General features: G+C 35.9%; 1 protein-coding gene across 3 annotated transcripts; it reads left to right on the top strand.

The window, feature by feature from the left end:
• Nucleotides 1-825: 825 nt before the first annotated feature.
• LOC103704203 (GDP-mannose transporter GONST3-like) lies at nt 826-11177 on the top strand. 3 transcript variants are annotated; one of them, XM_039134096.1, is made up of 3 exons: nt 826-1030; nt 3408-3641; nt 9720-11177. In XM_039134096.1, the coding sequence occupies exon 3, from the start codon at nt 9720-9722 to the stop codon at nt 10857-10859; it is 1140 nt and encodes a 379-aa protein (XP_038990024.1). In that variant the 5' UTR covers nt 826-1030; nt 3408-3641; the 3' UTR covers nt 10860-11177. The 3 variants fall into 3 exon arrangements, with proteins under 3 accessions (XP_038990024.1, XP_038990023.1, XP_008785619.2); XM_039134095.1 differs by having other exon boundaries at nt 3330-3641; XM_008787397.4 differs by having other exon boundaries at nt 3321-3641.
• Nucleotides 11178-16839: the final 5662 nt, after the last annotated feature.

Genomic DNA, 16839 nt, shown 5'->3' with positions numbered 1-16839 from the left:
CAAAAGTCAAAGAACTTTCATGTTGGACCGACTCCACTTTGTTTGGTTCAAAAAATTTTCTTCTTTAGTTAGGTTGGATACAAATAACAAAAAAATATTTTGACTTGGATTTTAAACCAGTCTAGTTTAGGGATTTAACCAACTTGAGTCATGAGAGTAGAGTTCAATTTAACCCTCGTGACTTGAGTTGGAATGATTTTCCTTTCCACTACTAGCTATTTAATTAATTCTTAAAATGTGACAAAAACATTAATTCTTAAAATAAATCATCAAGAGTTATAGTGATTGGATTATATAGATTAAACTTGACCAACAAGGGATTGAGCCTCACAAGTTTTTAAAGGTTATGTATCAAATAAACCAACAAATCAAATCATCAAGTTTGACCATTCATTGGTATGGTTAGAAGGGTTGTAGCCCTTCACCTTTTCTTCCTTCTATTACCCTTTCCTGCTTCATCTCCCAACCCAATCCATGCAACAACTAGCAGGAAGTTTAATCCAAAGAGGAGATGGTTATTATTAGTTGTTACTATTAAATTATACTTAAGAATAAATAGAGTTTACTAACTAAGTAAAGATCATTCTAAATTTATAATACTTCTGGGGCGGCCACGGAGGAGCTGACTTTATGCTAACCCCGGGCTTCAGGGCGAGATCGCTGCACCTCTTCCGATCCCGTACCCTTTTTCTATTTCATTGACCAACGCACGAACCACTCACCTATGGCCACGTGTCCGATTCCTAGGTGGGACCCGCAAAGGGCGGCGTGAACAGAGTCAAATACCCGCACTCGCTGTCCGACGCCAACCATCGGGTCGCTGAGTCGAAATCAAACCCTCGAGATCCCCATACCGCCAAGTCCGGCGCTCGCTCTCCATCTATTTTCCTCCCGAATTCCGATCTAATTGAAACCCCCTTCCGAAAAAAAAAAGAACGCGGGGATTCGAATCGGGGAGATCTGGTCTTGGACTCTGGAGGAGCCCCGAAGAAAGAACCGGGAGGCGGGTTGATTCAAATGTAGCTCTCCCGTGAGTTCTCCTTCCGTTAATAGCTTCTGTTCCTCGATTAGTTTATGTTCCATGAGTTGAAAATTCGTTTCTTGGTTGGATTTTTGGTTCTTCTGGCGAATTTTAGGGTAAAATACCATTTTCAAAGGATTTCTGGAGCTATGAAGTTGGAAGATTATTTGATTCTATGTTCTAAATTCTTTTACCAAAGTAGAAGATTTGGTAATTGACTGCATTAGGTTTGGAACGGAACTCGTATTGATATTTGCTTGGAGACAAGCCAATTTGTTAGTTTTCTCGCACTGAGTACTGAAGACTTAAAATTCGTTCTTTCTTCTTCTTCTTCTTGTTGCTCTTCTTCTCCTTCTTCTTTGTTTGTGAATGGTTAAAAGTTTCTCTTTTGGTGGTAGCTTGGGTATGTGTTAATTTTTGTTTATGAATAGGAATGACTTAAGTTCGATGCTAGACTTGAAAGCATGGTCGGATGGTTTTGATAGCTTACATCCAAATTAGTTACTAATGAAATAAGAAATGCAAGTGTGACTCGATGATGGAGTGGTTTTATTTAACGTTATTTAGTAACTTATTACTGCTCAGCTCATGGGATTACTATTATCATTTGTTTGTTCAGTTATTGATGATTCTTTATATTCTTTGAATTTCTTGAGTCAACATGACTGAACATAAAATGCTGTTTTTCTATGATTTTGTATTCCCTTCTAAAGAAACACTAGTTATTGAACTTTGTCTTGTGGTAGAGTTATCATAAATGTATGTTATAGGTCTTCCAAGCATGAATAGAAGAAAGAAAAGCAAAGGCATATGGTTTGAAAATGAGGTCAACTTCAGGCATCTGGTCAACTTATGAGATGCATTGATGAAAAATTTGGCTTTCAGTAAGGCTGAATTATTCGGCACAATTGAGATGCCATAACCATATAGAGTGAAGAAATACAAAGAGATAAAAGAAGGGTCAACTTCAGGCCTGTTTATATGCATTGGCGCCTCATCAGCGTATGATCTAATCACATGGCAGGTATATTAATAATATAAAATGAATATATGATTTAGAAAAAATCCTGTGTAAGCTCAAGATACTAAATACTATGGTTGAGAGGGACAGTTTGACATCTTTGAACTTTGAAAGAGTGAAGAAAAGGGGAAAAAGATATTTTTTTCATTGATGATGCAGGCTTCCCAGGTCATACAGATGATTAGAGAAAATCAATTCAGGACAGGAAAAATAATTGTATAGACAAAGTAAAATGCTATTAAGAAGATATACCGCATGCTACCTGCACAGAGTTCCATAGAGACAATATTAATGAATAAATCACAGAGAGCATAAAGTTTGGGTTTGTTGGATACCAAGGTTTTAAGTTCAGGCAGGACGGGGGGCGTCCCGACCGTCCAATCCCGTTCCTGTGAGAAAATATGTTATTTTATAAGAAATAAAGAGGCGCAATGAGATGCACCGCACATGTTCAAACAGACAACTACAGCTTTTATATGAGAACAAAGTTTTCATACCTGAAAGTGTTGATGTTATAGTTAGAACAAGTAAAATGCATGCTCTTTAATTAGATGCCTTCCAGTTGCCATATCAAAGATGATATCAAAGTGAAGAGGAGGAAAACATGATAAAGTAGGAACTATTGGAAACTTATTTTTCACTAGAAACTTCATAAGGTGATGCATTGGCTAACAGCTGCCATTAGCATTAAAATAATCTGCATGGAAAACTTTTTTCTTTTTTGTTATTCTCTTTGCATGAAATAAAATGAGGCTTTCCTAGACTACGGTCAAGGAAAGGGCTGCTTCAATGCTTGTAATTAGACCTAGCTAAGTAATATAAACAGTTTGTAACTCACCAGTTATTACATATATGACACCGTCAAATATTCACTTCACAGATAGCCATATACTAAAACAGTGACATATTCAAGATACTCATTATGTGGCTTCATGCGGACAATTAGTGTGAAATAGAATGTTAAAGTGAGTACAAAAACTTAAAGATATCAGACAACACATTCTTTGAAATACTGTATGCATCAGGCATTTTCCTCCTGCCTTCAATTTCTGATAGATTCATACATATTGTACCTTACTGCTCAAAATATAACATATTTACATACCTATATTTATCATGTTGTGTATATGTATATTTGTCTTGGGATTGCTGGCAGTTTTCTTATAAAATAATATAATGCATATGGAACAATATGATGTATTCGAGAAAAATCTGTTGCAAGATTTTTGATATCTGCCGACTTGTACATATTTGTGTTGATACAGATGTGCTCTGTAGGTTTTGCAGATTTCTTTACAGAGGAGCTATATGTTCTTCTATTCTCTAAATAGCTTAGTGATGCTGCTCTACCATGTACTTTTCCAGCTCAAAATTCAGCAAGTCATAGGGGTTATTAGAGTTTTTGTGGTTGTCCTGTAAAAGAGAAATGATCCTGATAGGGATGATGTGTGATTCGCCTTCAAGCCAAATCCCGTAACACTGGCATTGTTTAAGAAAATGATATTGTTTCTACTGTACGAAGATACATTGTTTACCTTGGTTGAACTGCTGTAGAGACTGCAGACATTCGCCACTCTAGAAGAAAGCTTTTGTTTAAAGGTAAGATTCGAACTAATGAAACCAATGTTTGAGGACTGCTTAGCTGTAAATGGAAGGAATATTATCGTTTCTACTTTCTAATGTGGACTGAATTGCAAATCCATGCCAGTGATGCCGAAATGCCATGGGCTGGTGCTGGCATGGGGCAGACTTGTATGCAGTGCAGGGTATCACCCTGTATGAAACTGTGCCACTTGTATCGAACTATGTTGGTTCCACACAGATCAATTCATCTTGGTACTGCTTGGTACTGAACCAAAGGGGATTGAGATCCTTTTTTTCTATTTTTTATGTGCATTTGAAATGTGTCAGTATGGCACTTCATGTGCTGTGCCACCAACACTTAAATCCTTCTTATCCATCCTTATATGCTGGAAATTTCTTCTATTTATATATCAGACTGCCCCAAGTAATTAGAATGAAACAGTTCTGTATTTCTGTATGCAGCTCTTATTTTCTTAAATTTTCTACCCCTTACCCATAGGTCTTTTCCTCTTTAAGTTCTAGTTATTTTTCTCCTGCCACCTTATTATTTTGATTTTATGTTTGTATGCATGTACTAATTGTTGAGTTGATGTACTTTTAACATGCTATGCTTTCCAAATTTTCTTCTTGTTTTTTAACTTGCTGTCTCTATAATATCTATGCATCCAGTTCTGGCACATAAATATCAGCCTGTTACTTTTAACTTGTTATTTGGCTACAATGCTTTGTGCTTACATATTTATACATGGCCAACACTGATATATCTAATAATCAGCTAATTGGTAAAGGCTCTGAGTAAATTGCAGATGCAAGCATTATCTTCTCTATATGATGTTTTTAGGCACCATTGTGCTATTGTTCTTGATTAATTTTTATTTATTGATGTTTCTATGTGAATTGCAGAACTAGATTTACTCGACAACAAATATTATTCATTCTTCATAAATTTCATGAAGTTTTTCAAATTCCAGAGGTGCTAAGCAAGGGCATATAAGGCTGTTAGGACCATGAACTGGTCACTTCTACCGAACCTGTTTAATGGAAAGCTTTTAGCTGCATGCGGTTCAGCTATCTGCTTAGATTGTGGAAAATGCCTTTTTATATCTTCACTCTTTTTTTAAGGAAGATTAATTTAAAGTGTAGACCTCCATCAAGAGAGAATAGCATCAGAGGCCTAGTTCAGTCAGTATGAGGAACTTTCCTGCCAATCTACTTGTTTTCATGTCCATGTTCCAGAAAGTTGATGCTGGAGTCGCCTAGAAAATTGTTTTACATATTGCCAGAAAGGACAAAGCATGACATTGCGACGCCAAGGTTTTAAAATTTCTTTTTCAGTTTTAATCCACTCAGTAGAGTTATATTTTTGCTGTTTTCAGGCAAAAAGGCCAGAAAAAATTCTGAAAAGGAAAAAAGAAAATGAAATAAAATAAATCATGGCAAGTCACCTCATTTCACTGCATTTTAACCATAGCTGTTAACCCAGATTAGAGATCAACCTAGTGAAATGGTCAGGTCACCTAGTCCAAACATGGGGTCAATCGATCAGATCGGGTTAATATTAAAATATTTTTTTAAAAAATAAAAATTATAAAATAATTAGAAATTATATATAAATATGAATAATCATAGATAATTTTATACTTAAATACTTAATGTTTGAATAATTTATTTTTCACAATAATCCATGGTTCATGTACTTGTTTAAGAAAACAATAATGAAATATCCAATATAAGATGAATAGACTTCAAAATTCAGAATTGAAATATATTTCATAAACATATGGTTAGGTACATGTGGTGTCAAGGGACTATAACACTTGACTTCTGATCCATTCATATCAAATTTTCACCCCAAATTTATCTCTTGCTGGAAAATCTCACCATCCATGGGATCATGCAGCATCCATCCCACCAAACCTTCTCCCCCTTTTAGTTCACAATTCTCATTCACATTGAGATCATCAGATTCATCTGATTAGTTCTGTTTTTGAATATATTCATCTGATAAGCTCGCACCCCCTCCTCTTTTACTTTTCTTAATAGGAGTAGATGAAAAAGAAGATGGACAGAGAGAAATAACAAAGATTATGAAAACATTTAGCATCATCTCTTTCTCGTTTATGTTAGAGCAAAGCGGGGGAGGGGGAGGGGGAGGGGGAGAGAGAGGGGGGGGGGCAGAGAGTACCAAGTACTGTCGTAGTACTTAGGGGGATAGATAGAGGGGGTACAATAGGGAAGCTTCGAGGGAGGTAGGGAGGCAGATGGCTAGTTGGCAGGCATTGTGGCAAGCCACAAGGGAGGTTAGGAGGGAGAGGCAAGAGGAGATAGGGTTGGGTTCCTTGGGTGCTTGTCACCATTGCCAGACCATTGGCGTTGAATGGTTGGAGAGAAAGGAGGGTAGACTATTGGCACTGGACATGGATTTGTTGGACTAGTATAGATCTCAATGGAGAGAGGAAGAAGAAGGGGATTGGGGTAGAGACAGGTTAATTTAGGATTTTTTCAATATAGTTTTTATTGATATCAAAAGATCAAAACAACCACATTTTTAAAATAGATATGCATTTGAAATCGGGGAAAATTTGGCATTTGCTTAATAGGAAAAAATGGATAATTTCAAATGAACTGGCCAAGTCATTGTTTTTTCCATAAAATTGCCCAGTTCGGTGGGTTTTATCCGAATCAATTGCATTTCTGATCTTTTGGGGAAACCGGTCTGGCTAGGTCTTCATCTTGACTAGTTAGTCCAGGTTTAATAACTACGGTTTTATGTTATCCATGGTTAATATTTCGTGTGGTTTCTGGCTGAAAAGTAAATTGTATCGAAGCTTAAAGTATTAAAAATTTTATATGAATGTACTAATTATTAACTAAAATATTAAATATCACTCAATCAAGTATGAACTAACAAAACAAGAGTAAAAATCAATTATATATATTGGTCTCCAAAATAATAAAAGCTTCGAGACATATTGCAGTGTTTTTTATGACTTAGAGATAGATGCTTCTAACCCGTTGGAATGACGAAATTTAGATGAAAATAACGCATGAGATCATTAGATCCCTAGATATATGTGTGACTAAATTATATTGATGAACTTTAGAAAACACTAAACATATTTATCCCCATCCCCAACAAAAATGACCAAAACTAAATTAGACTGGCCAAAACTAGATGAAACTATTCAAAATGGAAAATTTCAATCAGTTTCAGATCAGTCTTGGCTGAAACTTTCAATCTTTGGATAACATTGATACTAGAAGAGTTAGTGTTCAACTGTTCATTGACTTCAAGGTGGTCATGTGTCTTGCTAAGTTTTTACCATATATGGAAATAACCAAGATAGTCTATAGGGGAGGGTTCTTTAAAGCAGGTTTTGAAAGAAGCTTGTTAGTTGGATGTGCTCCCTGATGGTCCTGTGATGCAGGACCAAATTGGATGGCCTGTATTATTGCGTGAGAGGACCCTTTAGGGTTTAAAGCGGCTTTATTGCTTGCTGTCCAAGTCCTGAGAATGGGACAACAAAGAACCAATTTCAGTTTTCTCGGTGAAGAAGGGATCAGATAACTCTACTCTAGGGTTATATTTGTGAAGGATAATAGGAGAAATTAATATTTAGGGTTTTCAAGGCTTAATTGAATGGTTCACTGTAAAGTTATAATCAAATTTCAGCAATTTAATGCATAACGCGCACAGATTTAGACAAGCAGCTATAACTTTCAGACCCGAACAATCAAATAATAGAGAATAAATATCAAAATCTCTATTGATATTGAAATTAACATGTATTTCGATGCAGTGATATTCAATACTAGAAAGATATCTAAAGGAAACTGAAATATGTTGATAGTCTTAGAAGTAATAATGGCAAGCAGTTGACAGAAAATAATATAGAGAGCAGAGAATTAGCAGAGAAAGAAGAGAGGAAAAGAAAGACTGGAGGAGGTACGTGAGAGAGGAAGGGGCTGCAAACAGCTTACAGCCTTCTTTACTTCATAAAACCGTTTCAGCACACATCGCCTTGCAACAGAACCTTTCTGGACTCTTTATAGACTCAACAAAACCCCTAGAAAGTTTCTAGTTGGCGTCATCAAGTACTCTTACAAATCAAGAAACTCCTCAAAAATCTCACTAATTAACCACCTAGTTGACTATTTAGTAGGCTCTTTAAAGGTCACATTTACTGTAGTGTAGACTGTTTATGCTACAGTGACATGAATAGTAACTTTTAGACACTTTGCTATCTATAACATATCGATTAATGAAAGAACGAAATACATAAATCAAACATAAACAATTTTTGAATCAAATAAAATTACAAAAGAAGCTTAGATTCTTGGACTTTCGTTGACTACTTTATGGACCCAAAAGATGCTCCTGCATCATCCTGTAGGGCAACAAGCAAAATGCTTGAGATATGATGATGTTTCCATCAGGAATGGAAGTAGAATATTTTTTTAATCATGGTTGCTTGAGTTGATTGGCCCTTAAATTATGACTTGTTAACCTTTGTAGGAGCCCTTTTTATAAAACTGTTCTGCAAATTAGATTTATTTAAGGAGCTTCACTTGGCATATATTTGATTTGGAATTCAAGAGATAAAAATTTGAGGAGTTTGGTACCTGTATTAGCTCTTCCAAAGGAAATGTTTTCCTCCAAGGTTAGGAAGTTGGTCTTCAGTAAGTCAGGAATCAGGATAGTTGCACACAACTAATTTTTATATTTCCATCTGAATGCTTGTAGCTCTAATGTCTCTAACACATTTGACAAGGAGTCTCTAATAGGAGTTTGAGCATTCTAACTTTAGCGGATCCCAAATAAAATGATGCCATCTTTCAGTTGTTTCATACTTACATGCAGAGAGGAGAATAGTAATGAAATGCCTTTATAAATGGATGGATAACCTCTCCCTCTTTGGTTTCTAGAAAAGAAATCAGGTGCTTATATTAGAATTGCTATAATTGTTGCTGTGGAAGGAGAGAAGTTTATTTCAAAAAAAATCAGAAAGACGAATTATTGAATCAAAAATTGTTTAATCTGGAATGATTTATCTACTGGCTTTCAATTAGCTAAAAAAGAAACAATCAGGCTTAAGTAAGCTACCTGGTCATCAGTTGGCAACAGCAAAGCTGGTTGTTCCATGGACTACTTGAGGCTTGGAGAGAGATGCAGCTTGATAATTACCTTAGGTAATCTGTGTTATTGCAATGAAACACTTTTAAGCAAGGTATGCCATTCGGTATTGAACCAGGTGGTATAGAGCATACTGCACCATATTGGTTCAATACCGGTAATGCGGTATGGAGGGCGTAGCGACACTCGGTACGCTGAACGGGCCCTCGTACCAAACATTCTGACACGGTAATAGGGTGGCATCGGTATGTGGCCTCGTACCGAGATGATGTACCTTGCTTTTAAGTCTTCTCTATCCTCTCGCAATGATCTATGAAGGTAGAGGACTGACATACTGGGCATGTTTATTGATGCAGTGTGATAAATTCATTAGGCCTCTGTTTGGATTCATCTCTGTTGGCTTTGCCATTTTTCTTAAATTTTTAATTACTTCCTTCTTCAGCAGTATAAAGGATAGATGGGATACTACTCACTTACCAATATGACATTTCTAATACGGTCAATTCCACCAACCATGACCATGAAGACACACTTTCTGTGACTTTACGTGGTTATGCATTTCCTTCGGGGTATTTGTGGTTCAGAAATAAAAATGGTTTTGCTGGGGAACTGGTTATATTTGGCCGTAAATTTTAGCTCAACCCAGGTTTGTGCAAACCGCCTATGCTTTGAAGCATCCAACGTGCAACATTCAACTCATGTCTGATCGACATCAGCAACCGAAAGAAAAGGAACCATACAGCTGTACACCATTAATCATATGGGCAGACATGCACCAAAATTTATGCTTCTACTTGTCCAAAGTATTAGTTATAAATCTATGTTAATGTTTTAATTTTGTCTAAAATGGAGCCCAGCACCTAGAAAATTTAGAGTTCCTTTTGGTTTGTTTTAATTTGTTCACTGTTGTTTTATCATATGTTCATGTCTGAAGTTGAGCAACTTATGATTTCTTGCAGATGTCTACTAATGAAGCTGAGACTCTGAAGGACACTTCTTCAAGTGGTACAGGCGAAGTTTCTTCCACATCAAAAAATGAGGTGACCTGGAATGACACACTAGTAAATTTAGCACAGCAAGCATCGGTATATGGAGTAGCTGCTGGCTACTGCATATCAGCATCACTCCTTTCCATAATCAACAAATGGGCAGTCACGAAATTTCCATACCCAGGTGCTTTGACTGCCTTGCAATATTTCACTAGTGCATTTGGAGTTCTATTATGTGGACGTCTCAAACTTGTGGACCATGACCCCCTTGACCTCATGACCATGTGGAAGTTCTTGCCTGCTGCTACCATCTTCTATCTCTCTCTCTTCACAAATAGCGAATTACTCCTCCATGCCAATGTTGATACTTTCATTGTGTTCCGATCTGCTGTTCCCATATTTGTAGCCATTGGAGAGACACTCTACCTGAAGCAGCCATGGCCCATGCTTCGGACATGGATGTCACTTGCCACTATCTTTGGAGGCAGTGTGATCTATGTCCTGACAGATTACCAATTCACTGTGACTGCCTACAGTTGGGCTTTGGCTTATCTTGCGAGCATGACAATAGATTTCGTGTACATTAAGCATGTCGTCATGACCGTAGGGCTTAACACATGGGGCCTGGTGCTCTACAACAACCTGGAAGCACTGATGCTGTTTCCCCTGGAGCTGCTTATAATGGGAGAGTTGAATAAGATGAAGCATGAGATCTCTGATGAATCCGACTGGTACTCATTTGGCGTGGTTTTGCCCGTGGCCCTATCATGCTTGTTTGGTTTGTCTATTTCCTTCTTTGGGTTCTCTTGCAGACGGGCAATCTCAGCAACTGGCTTCACAGTGCTTGGAATAGTGAACAAGCTTCTGACTGTTGTGATAAATTTGGTCATCTGGGATAAGCATTCCACCCTGGTGGGAACGATTGGTCTCTTGATATGCATGTCTGGAGGTGTCCTCTATCAGCAGTCTACCTCCAAGCCTAAGGCAACTAAAAATGAAACCAAGGCCCCAATCAATGATGAGGAGGAGCAGCAATTGCTAGAAATGCGGAATATAGATACTGATTCAACTGAAAAAAAGCATGTTATTGTTTCAGAAGACCCAAAATGATTCTTGCAATTAACTTGTGGTCCCTTTGAGGGCACAATTCATAAGTAATCATCAATTCCAGTATTCTTTAAATGTTAATCTGCACTCGGAAGAGTGACACAAGAGACTTTCATGCGGGATACATGTCTAATATGGTGAAAATCATGACCTTTGAGATTTGGATAAAGGTGGAAATATCAAAAAACATGTTTGGGGGAGAAAAATGTATGCGTACCCCTCTAATTGTTGATTGTGGTTGTTTTGGAATGTGAAGATTATTCTCAGCTATTGCAGGGGCTCTGTCAATTTATAAACAAAAGCCGGTTATTCTGCCTGCTAGAAACAAATCTTTCTGTGGATAATGAATATAGACAAAATAATTTGTCTTGCAAAAACTCCAAAGGCGATGCAAGAATGTAGATGTTATATATCTATGGGATACATGTTTGAGCCACCTCTGAATTCACCTACAGGATATATGTTCTATATCTTGATCATTGACAAGAGGGGCTTCTGATGTTCCAACAAGGCAAGAAAGTTGAAAATATATAAAATCTTGCACTGGACAGTAGAATGATGCTTATTAAGGTGGGTTTTATTAAGGTGGAAAGTTGAAAATATATAAAATCTTGATCATTTGATGGGTTTTATCTTGGACTGTGTTGTATGCAACAGCTGAATTTGACTGGTGCTTATTAAGGTGGTGAACTTTGATCATAAACCATATATTTTTTAAAAACTCATATTGTTTGTCTGGTTGAAGGATTGTGAAGCATGGAAGATGATTTTGTTGCCTGCAAAATAGAGAAAGGAAGATGATGCTATTATTGGGGTTGTTGGGGGGGACTAAACTCGTTTGCTGGGGAGGTGAACTCTGCTCGTAAACCATATATTTTTAGATTCATATTGCTTGTCAGGTTGAAGGATTATAAAACATGAAAAATGATACTACTGCCTCCAAAACATGATGCGATTGTTGGGTTGGAGGAGACTGGGCCTGGATTCTAGATATGCCCCCCTTCTAAATTTGTCATTTGCTTTTATTTTTTATTTTTTATTTTTAAAAATAAAATAATAGAAATCGAAATAAAAATATATTTGTTTCTATTATTTTTATTTATTATTTTTTAAAATAATAATAATAAATTTACTTCAATAATTTGAAAAATAAAAATAAATATTTTTTTATCATCATCAAAATCTCTACTACTATCATCATTGCTAGTTTCGCCACCATTATTATCTTCTTCATCATATCATAAATTCTCTCATCACCATCATTATTGTTGTTACATGCCACCACAGCTATCGTTGTTACTTTCATTATATAGCTAGCACCTCGTTATCCTTATTCATGCTACCACCTCTACTATACTCTGGCTATCATCATCATCTTCTCCATCACATTATCGGTATTTTTCGCCACCAACTTTGCCACCACTGCCATTATCAAAATCTTTGCCATATCGCCACCGCCATTATCGAAACCTTTACCATATCGCCACCTGGCATCCAAACCATTAGTATCCCTACTATCTCTATGGCTACTCACCTTTGCCACAATCTCCCTCTTTATATTTTTTTAAATAATTTATCAAAAAAATCTAAGATAAACAAATCTTTTGCGGAAGCCTGAGGTTGATATAATCACATAAGGATTACATGTGCTGCTGCTGTGGCAAATTAAAATAAAAAAACTGAATTTTGGATTATAGAGAGAGGATGTCCCGCATCCTTGGAAGGGTGTAGGCATGCTTCAATCTTTTTTATGCCTGAGTTACACTGGAATAAGAAAATCTTGGGAGACAAAAAGGCTCAAAGATTAAATTGCAACATGTCTGTTCACCTCCCCTTGGACACATCCTATCAATCCATAATTTGTGTCAACCCCAGGTATTACTTTTGAACTTTTCTCTACGTTTCATTCTATAGATGACTTTATGGGATGACTTCACAGGGCCAGCGCATATGACATATCTGATCCCACATACATATTTCTCTGAGAACATTATGAGGGAGCAGTGTCGCGTCAAGGACACCGTACCAAGAGAGAATGGCTAATTTCAATTTACAAGAGATTTAGGCCCTGTTTGGGGAGCTGTTGGCAGTAGAGCTGTTGGAAGTAGAGCTGTCTGAAGTAGAGCTGTTATAAAAAGCTGTTTGCTGTTTGGTAACTACATTCGTAAAGTGCTGTGGTACTTTGTTAAAATAATATTATGTAATATAAAATAAAACGTAATATATGATATAGTATAATATTATTGTAATATAAAATAATATTATGTTAATATAGCATAATAGTAATATAATTATTAGAGTAAATTAATATTTGGTAATTTAACATAATATTAAATTATTTAACATAACATATTAATGTATTATGATATAATGTAATATATATTATATTTATAGTATAATACAATAATAAAAGTATAAAATATTATAATTATTAGTATAAATTAATTTTTCATAATCTAACATAATATTAAATTATTTAAAATGATATATTAATGTATTATAATGTAATGTAATATAATACAATATTTATAGTATAATATAATAATAAAGATATAAAATATTATAATTATTAGTGTAAATAATTAATAATGTTGAAATATATTTATTTATTATCTTATTTATTCATTTATTCATTCATTCATTCATTTATATAAATATTTATTTATTTATTTTTTTTTATTTTTTTAAATTTTCTTTTCTTTTCTTTTTTTTCTTTCTTTTTTTTCTTTCTTTCCTTTTCTTTTTCTTTTCTTTTTTTCTTCTCTTCTTCTCCTTCCTTCCTCTCCCCTGTTCTTCTTTCTTCTCCTCCCGCGCGGCCGGCGGCACCGGAAGGGGGCCAGGCCGCCGCGGCCGCGGGAGGGGGCCAGGTCGGGGCCGGCGGCGGCCGCGGGAGGAGACCGGGCCGCGGCCGACGGCGCCCGCGGCAGTCTCGGCGGCCGCGGCTGGCCCCGTGGGAAGTGCCCTCCTCCCGTGAGGCCGTCAGCGCCGGGCGGGCCGTGGCGGATGCGGGAGGGGGGCGGGTCGTGACCGCCGGCGGCCGCAGGAACCCCCTTCTTCTTCCTATTCTTCGGCCCCTCCCACCGTGGGACCTCCTTCTTCTTCGGCCCCTTCTTCTTCCTGTTCTTCGGCACCGCCCCTTTCTGGGACGGGTCGTCGCCGGCGGCGGCCGCGGGAAAGGGAAGATGACCTGTCTTCCTCTTCTTCGGCACCTCCCCACCATGGGGGCAGGGGAGAGGGAGGGGGTGCGACGGCGGGGCAGAGGGAGAGGGAGAGGGTGCGGCGGCAGGGGAGAGGGAGTGGGGTTGGGTGGGAGAGGAAGAGACGGTGAGAGAAAGGTTTTTGGGTGGAATTTTTTTTTTTAAATGGGGGTATTTTGGTCAAAAATACAGCTTTCCGAAAAAGCTGAAAACAGCATTTTGGAAAAGCTCCAAATTGGAGCTTCCCCCCAAAAGCTGTTTTCAGCTTCCCGCAAAAGCTGAAACAGCTTTTCGAAAAATTTACCAAACACTCTTTTTTAGCTAAAAGTACTTTTGGAGGGCCAGAAAGTGCTTTTTGGCCCTCCAAAAGCTCCCCCAAACAGGGCCTTACAAATCTAGCGTTAGATCACTAAATTAATGTAGCATTTGGTGATCAAAAGTGATCACAGATATGATCTTAAATCACGATGATCCTTATCGAAAAATAATCCGATTCTTGATAATTTAAAATCATCATGTCCGGTATATTATATTTTGGTAATTAAAATCCGAAGTCACCCATCATATAATATCAGGCATTCTCGAGAATTTCATAAAAATATATTTATTAATCATATAAAATATATTATAATAAAAATATTAGTATATTTACTAATATATATTAATTATTAATATATTTTATAAAAATATATTTATTAGTTATATAAATTATTAATCCAATAAATATATATTAATTATTACTATAGAATTAATATTTTTTATTTATATTTATAATATATTATTTTTTAATCTTAATAATTATTTTGATTAGAAAAATAAGATAAATAAAAGTAATATATTAAATACTTTTATTATATAGAAATAGAATATAACAATATATTTCTACTATAATTTAAAATTATCATTATTAATAATATGATTAATAATATATCATAAATATAATTTATATAATATCAATATAGTATGATACATATATAACATTAATATAATATATTAATGGTATATTAATAAATTAATTTTTTATGCTGAACTAAGGAGTATTTTTATTCTCAACTTTTTGCCTAAGATCACTACTCTGGTAACTTTGGATTTCCGATCTCAAAGACAAGTATACTATCATTGGATTGGGTAATGATCGGAGGAGTGGAGGCCACGTAGGATTACTGTGGTATAATTAAATGCGGTAAACTCATCATCTTCGTCCGCATTATTCTTGATTTTGGGACGACGACCCAATACCAAACACATTCGAGAAAGGATATCCCGATAGGTTATCAATGTTGGTTTTATACGTGTCTGCGGATAGTGATATCAATGTTGGTTTTATACGCATGAATTTGTCGAGCAAGTAGGAAAGCTAAAATCCTCGAACCCGTCGAACAAACTAGGCTAGAGGGGAAACCGACGCTTGAACAAGTGTTCTACCGAAGGTAGGATATTGGTGGCCCAAGGATCCAACTACTATAGTCTTGACCTTAGCTTTTTTTTGTTTTTCCCAAGACTGATAGGTTAGATGGATCAATGTTAATGAAATATCCATTATTTATGATATCCATTATCCAGGAACACATGCAAAAGGCAGCTAAGGAACAAGAAGATATTTTTTTTTCTTTTTTCTTTTGCATATAACCCCTCTACGTTTTTTTTATTTTTGCTAGTATGAAGGCCGGTATTTTTTGTAATTTATTATTTTCTTAAGTACCAATGTAGCACTTAGAAGCTTTTTAAAGAAGAGAGAAAGGAAAGTTGTATTCCCATGGAAATATGATTCCCACATTTCATGGAAAAGTCTTTTCCATGAGAAATATGAAAAAGTCTTGTTCATGAGAAACATGAAAAAATTACTTTTCTATAAGTCGGAAATCGCTCTATTTTTATTATTTTCCCAAAAGACCCTTTAGCATTAAAAAGGCATTAAAAACCTAATTTTTATTAAGGGTATAATAGAAATTATATATAACTTTTTCAGAAAAGTGGATGGTCAACCAAACATAAGTACTTTGGAAATCTATCACTTTTCCATTATCAACCAAATATGCCAAAAGTACTTTTCCAGGCATGCTCTTTATAGGAATCTGCTTTTCAAGAATCATATTCCTAGGAGGGAAAATGCTTCCCGCGAACCAAACGAGCCCTAAATGGCAAGATCATGGCAAAGGAAGAAAAAAAATGGAAGAAAAACTAGTAAAGAAATTGGTCAAAACTAAAATAATATTGAAACGATATAAAAATATAAAAAATGTGTAATTTTTAATTTCTAGAAAATACTTTACTGAAATCAAAATACTAGGTGATTTAGCCTTATTTTCACCAAAAATATTTTTAATTGCATAAAGACTTCAAAAAATAAGCACGATATTTCCCAATCAACAGAGTAAAATTTGTTAGGCACCCTCTCAAATGTCACGTAAATTAGATTTCTATCCAACAAATTTTTTTGTTGCATATCCTCATGCAATAAATAATAATTTTAATATTATTCAAATACATTCTCAATAGTTTAAATGAGAACAGTGGATGAATATGATTTTTTTTTTCAAATGCCTCGCATCTTATCCAACTTATGTCCTTCTAAGTAAATCTTTATCCGAAGTGTGCCAAACAGGTTTAATAGTTTAAGAATGACCATGTACTCCATCCAAGGCATACCCCAAGCATTATTGACCAACAAAAATTAGTCATATTGTTCACAACTTCACATTTTCTTTTATGAGTTTTTTTTTTCCTTTTAAAATGACATTTCTAGAAGGGAGAAAAGGTAGGGAAAAGGAAACAAATTTGCATAC

Source organism: Phoenix dactylifera, chromosome 15 (genome assembly GCF_009389715.1).
Source record: "Phoenix dactylifera cultivar Barhee BC4 chromosome 15, palm_55x_up_171113_PBpolish2nd_filt_p, whole genome shotgun sequence".
In the NCBI taxonomy this organism is placed as follows: domain Eukaryota; kingdom Viridiplantae; phylum Streptophyta; class Magnoliopsida; order Arecales; family Arecaceae; genus Phoenix; species Phoenix dactylifera.
The sequence above is the reverse complement of the archived record's forward strand: the minus strand, read 5'-3'. Positions and strand labels throughout refer to the sequence as shown.

Bases quoted from the DNA above. Each gene is read 5' to 3' on its own strand.
- LOC103704203 (XM_039134096.1), top strand. From the start codon at position 9,720: ATGTCTACTAATGAAGCTGAGACTCTGAAGGACACTTCTTCAAGTGGT.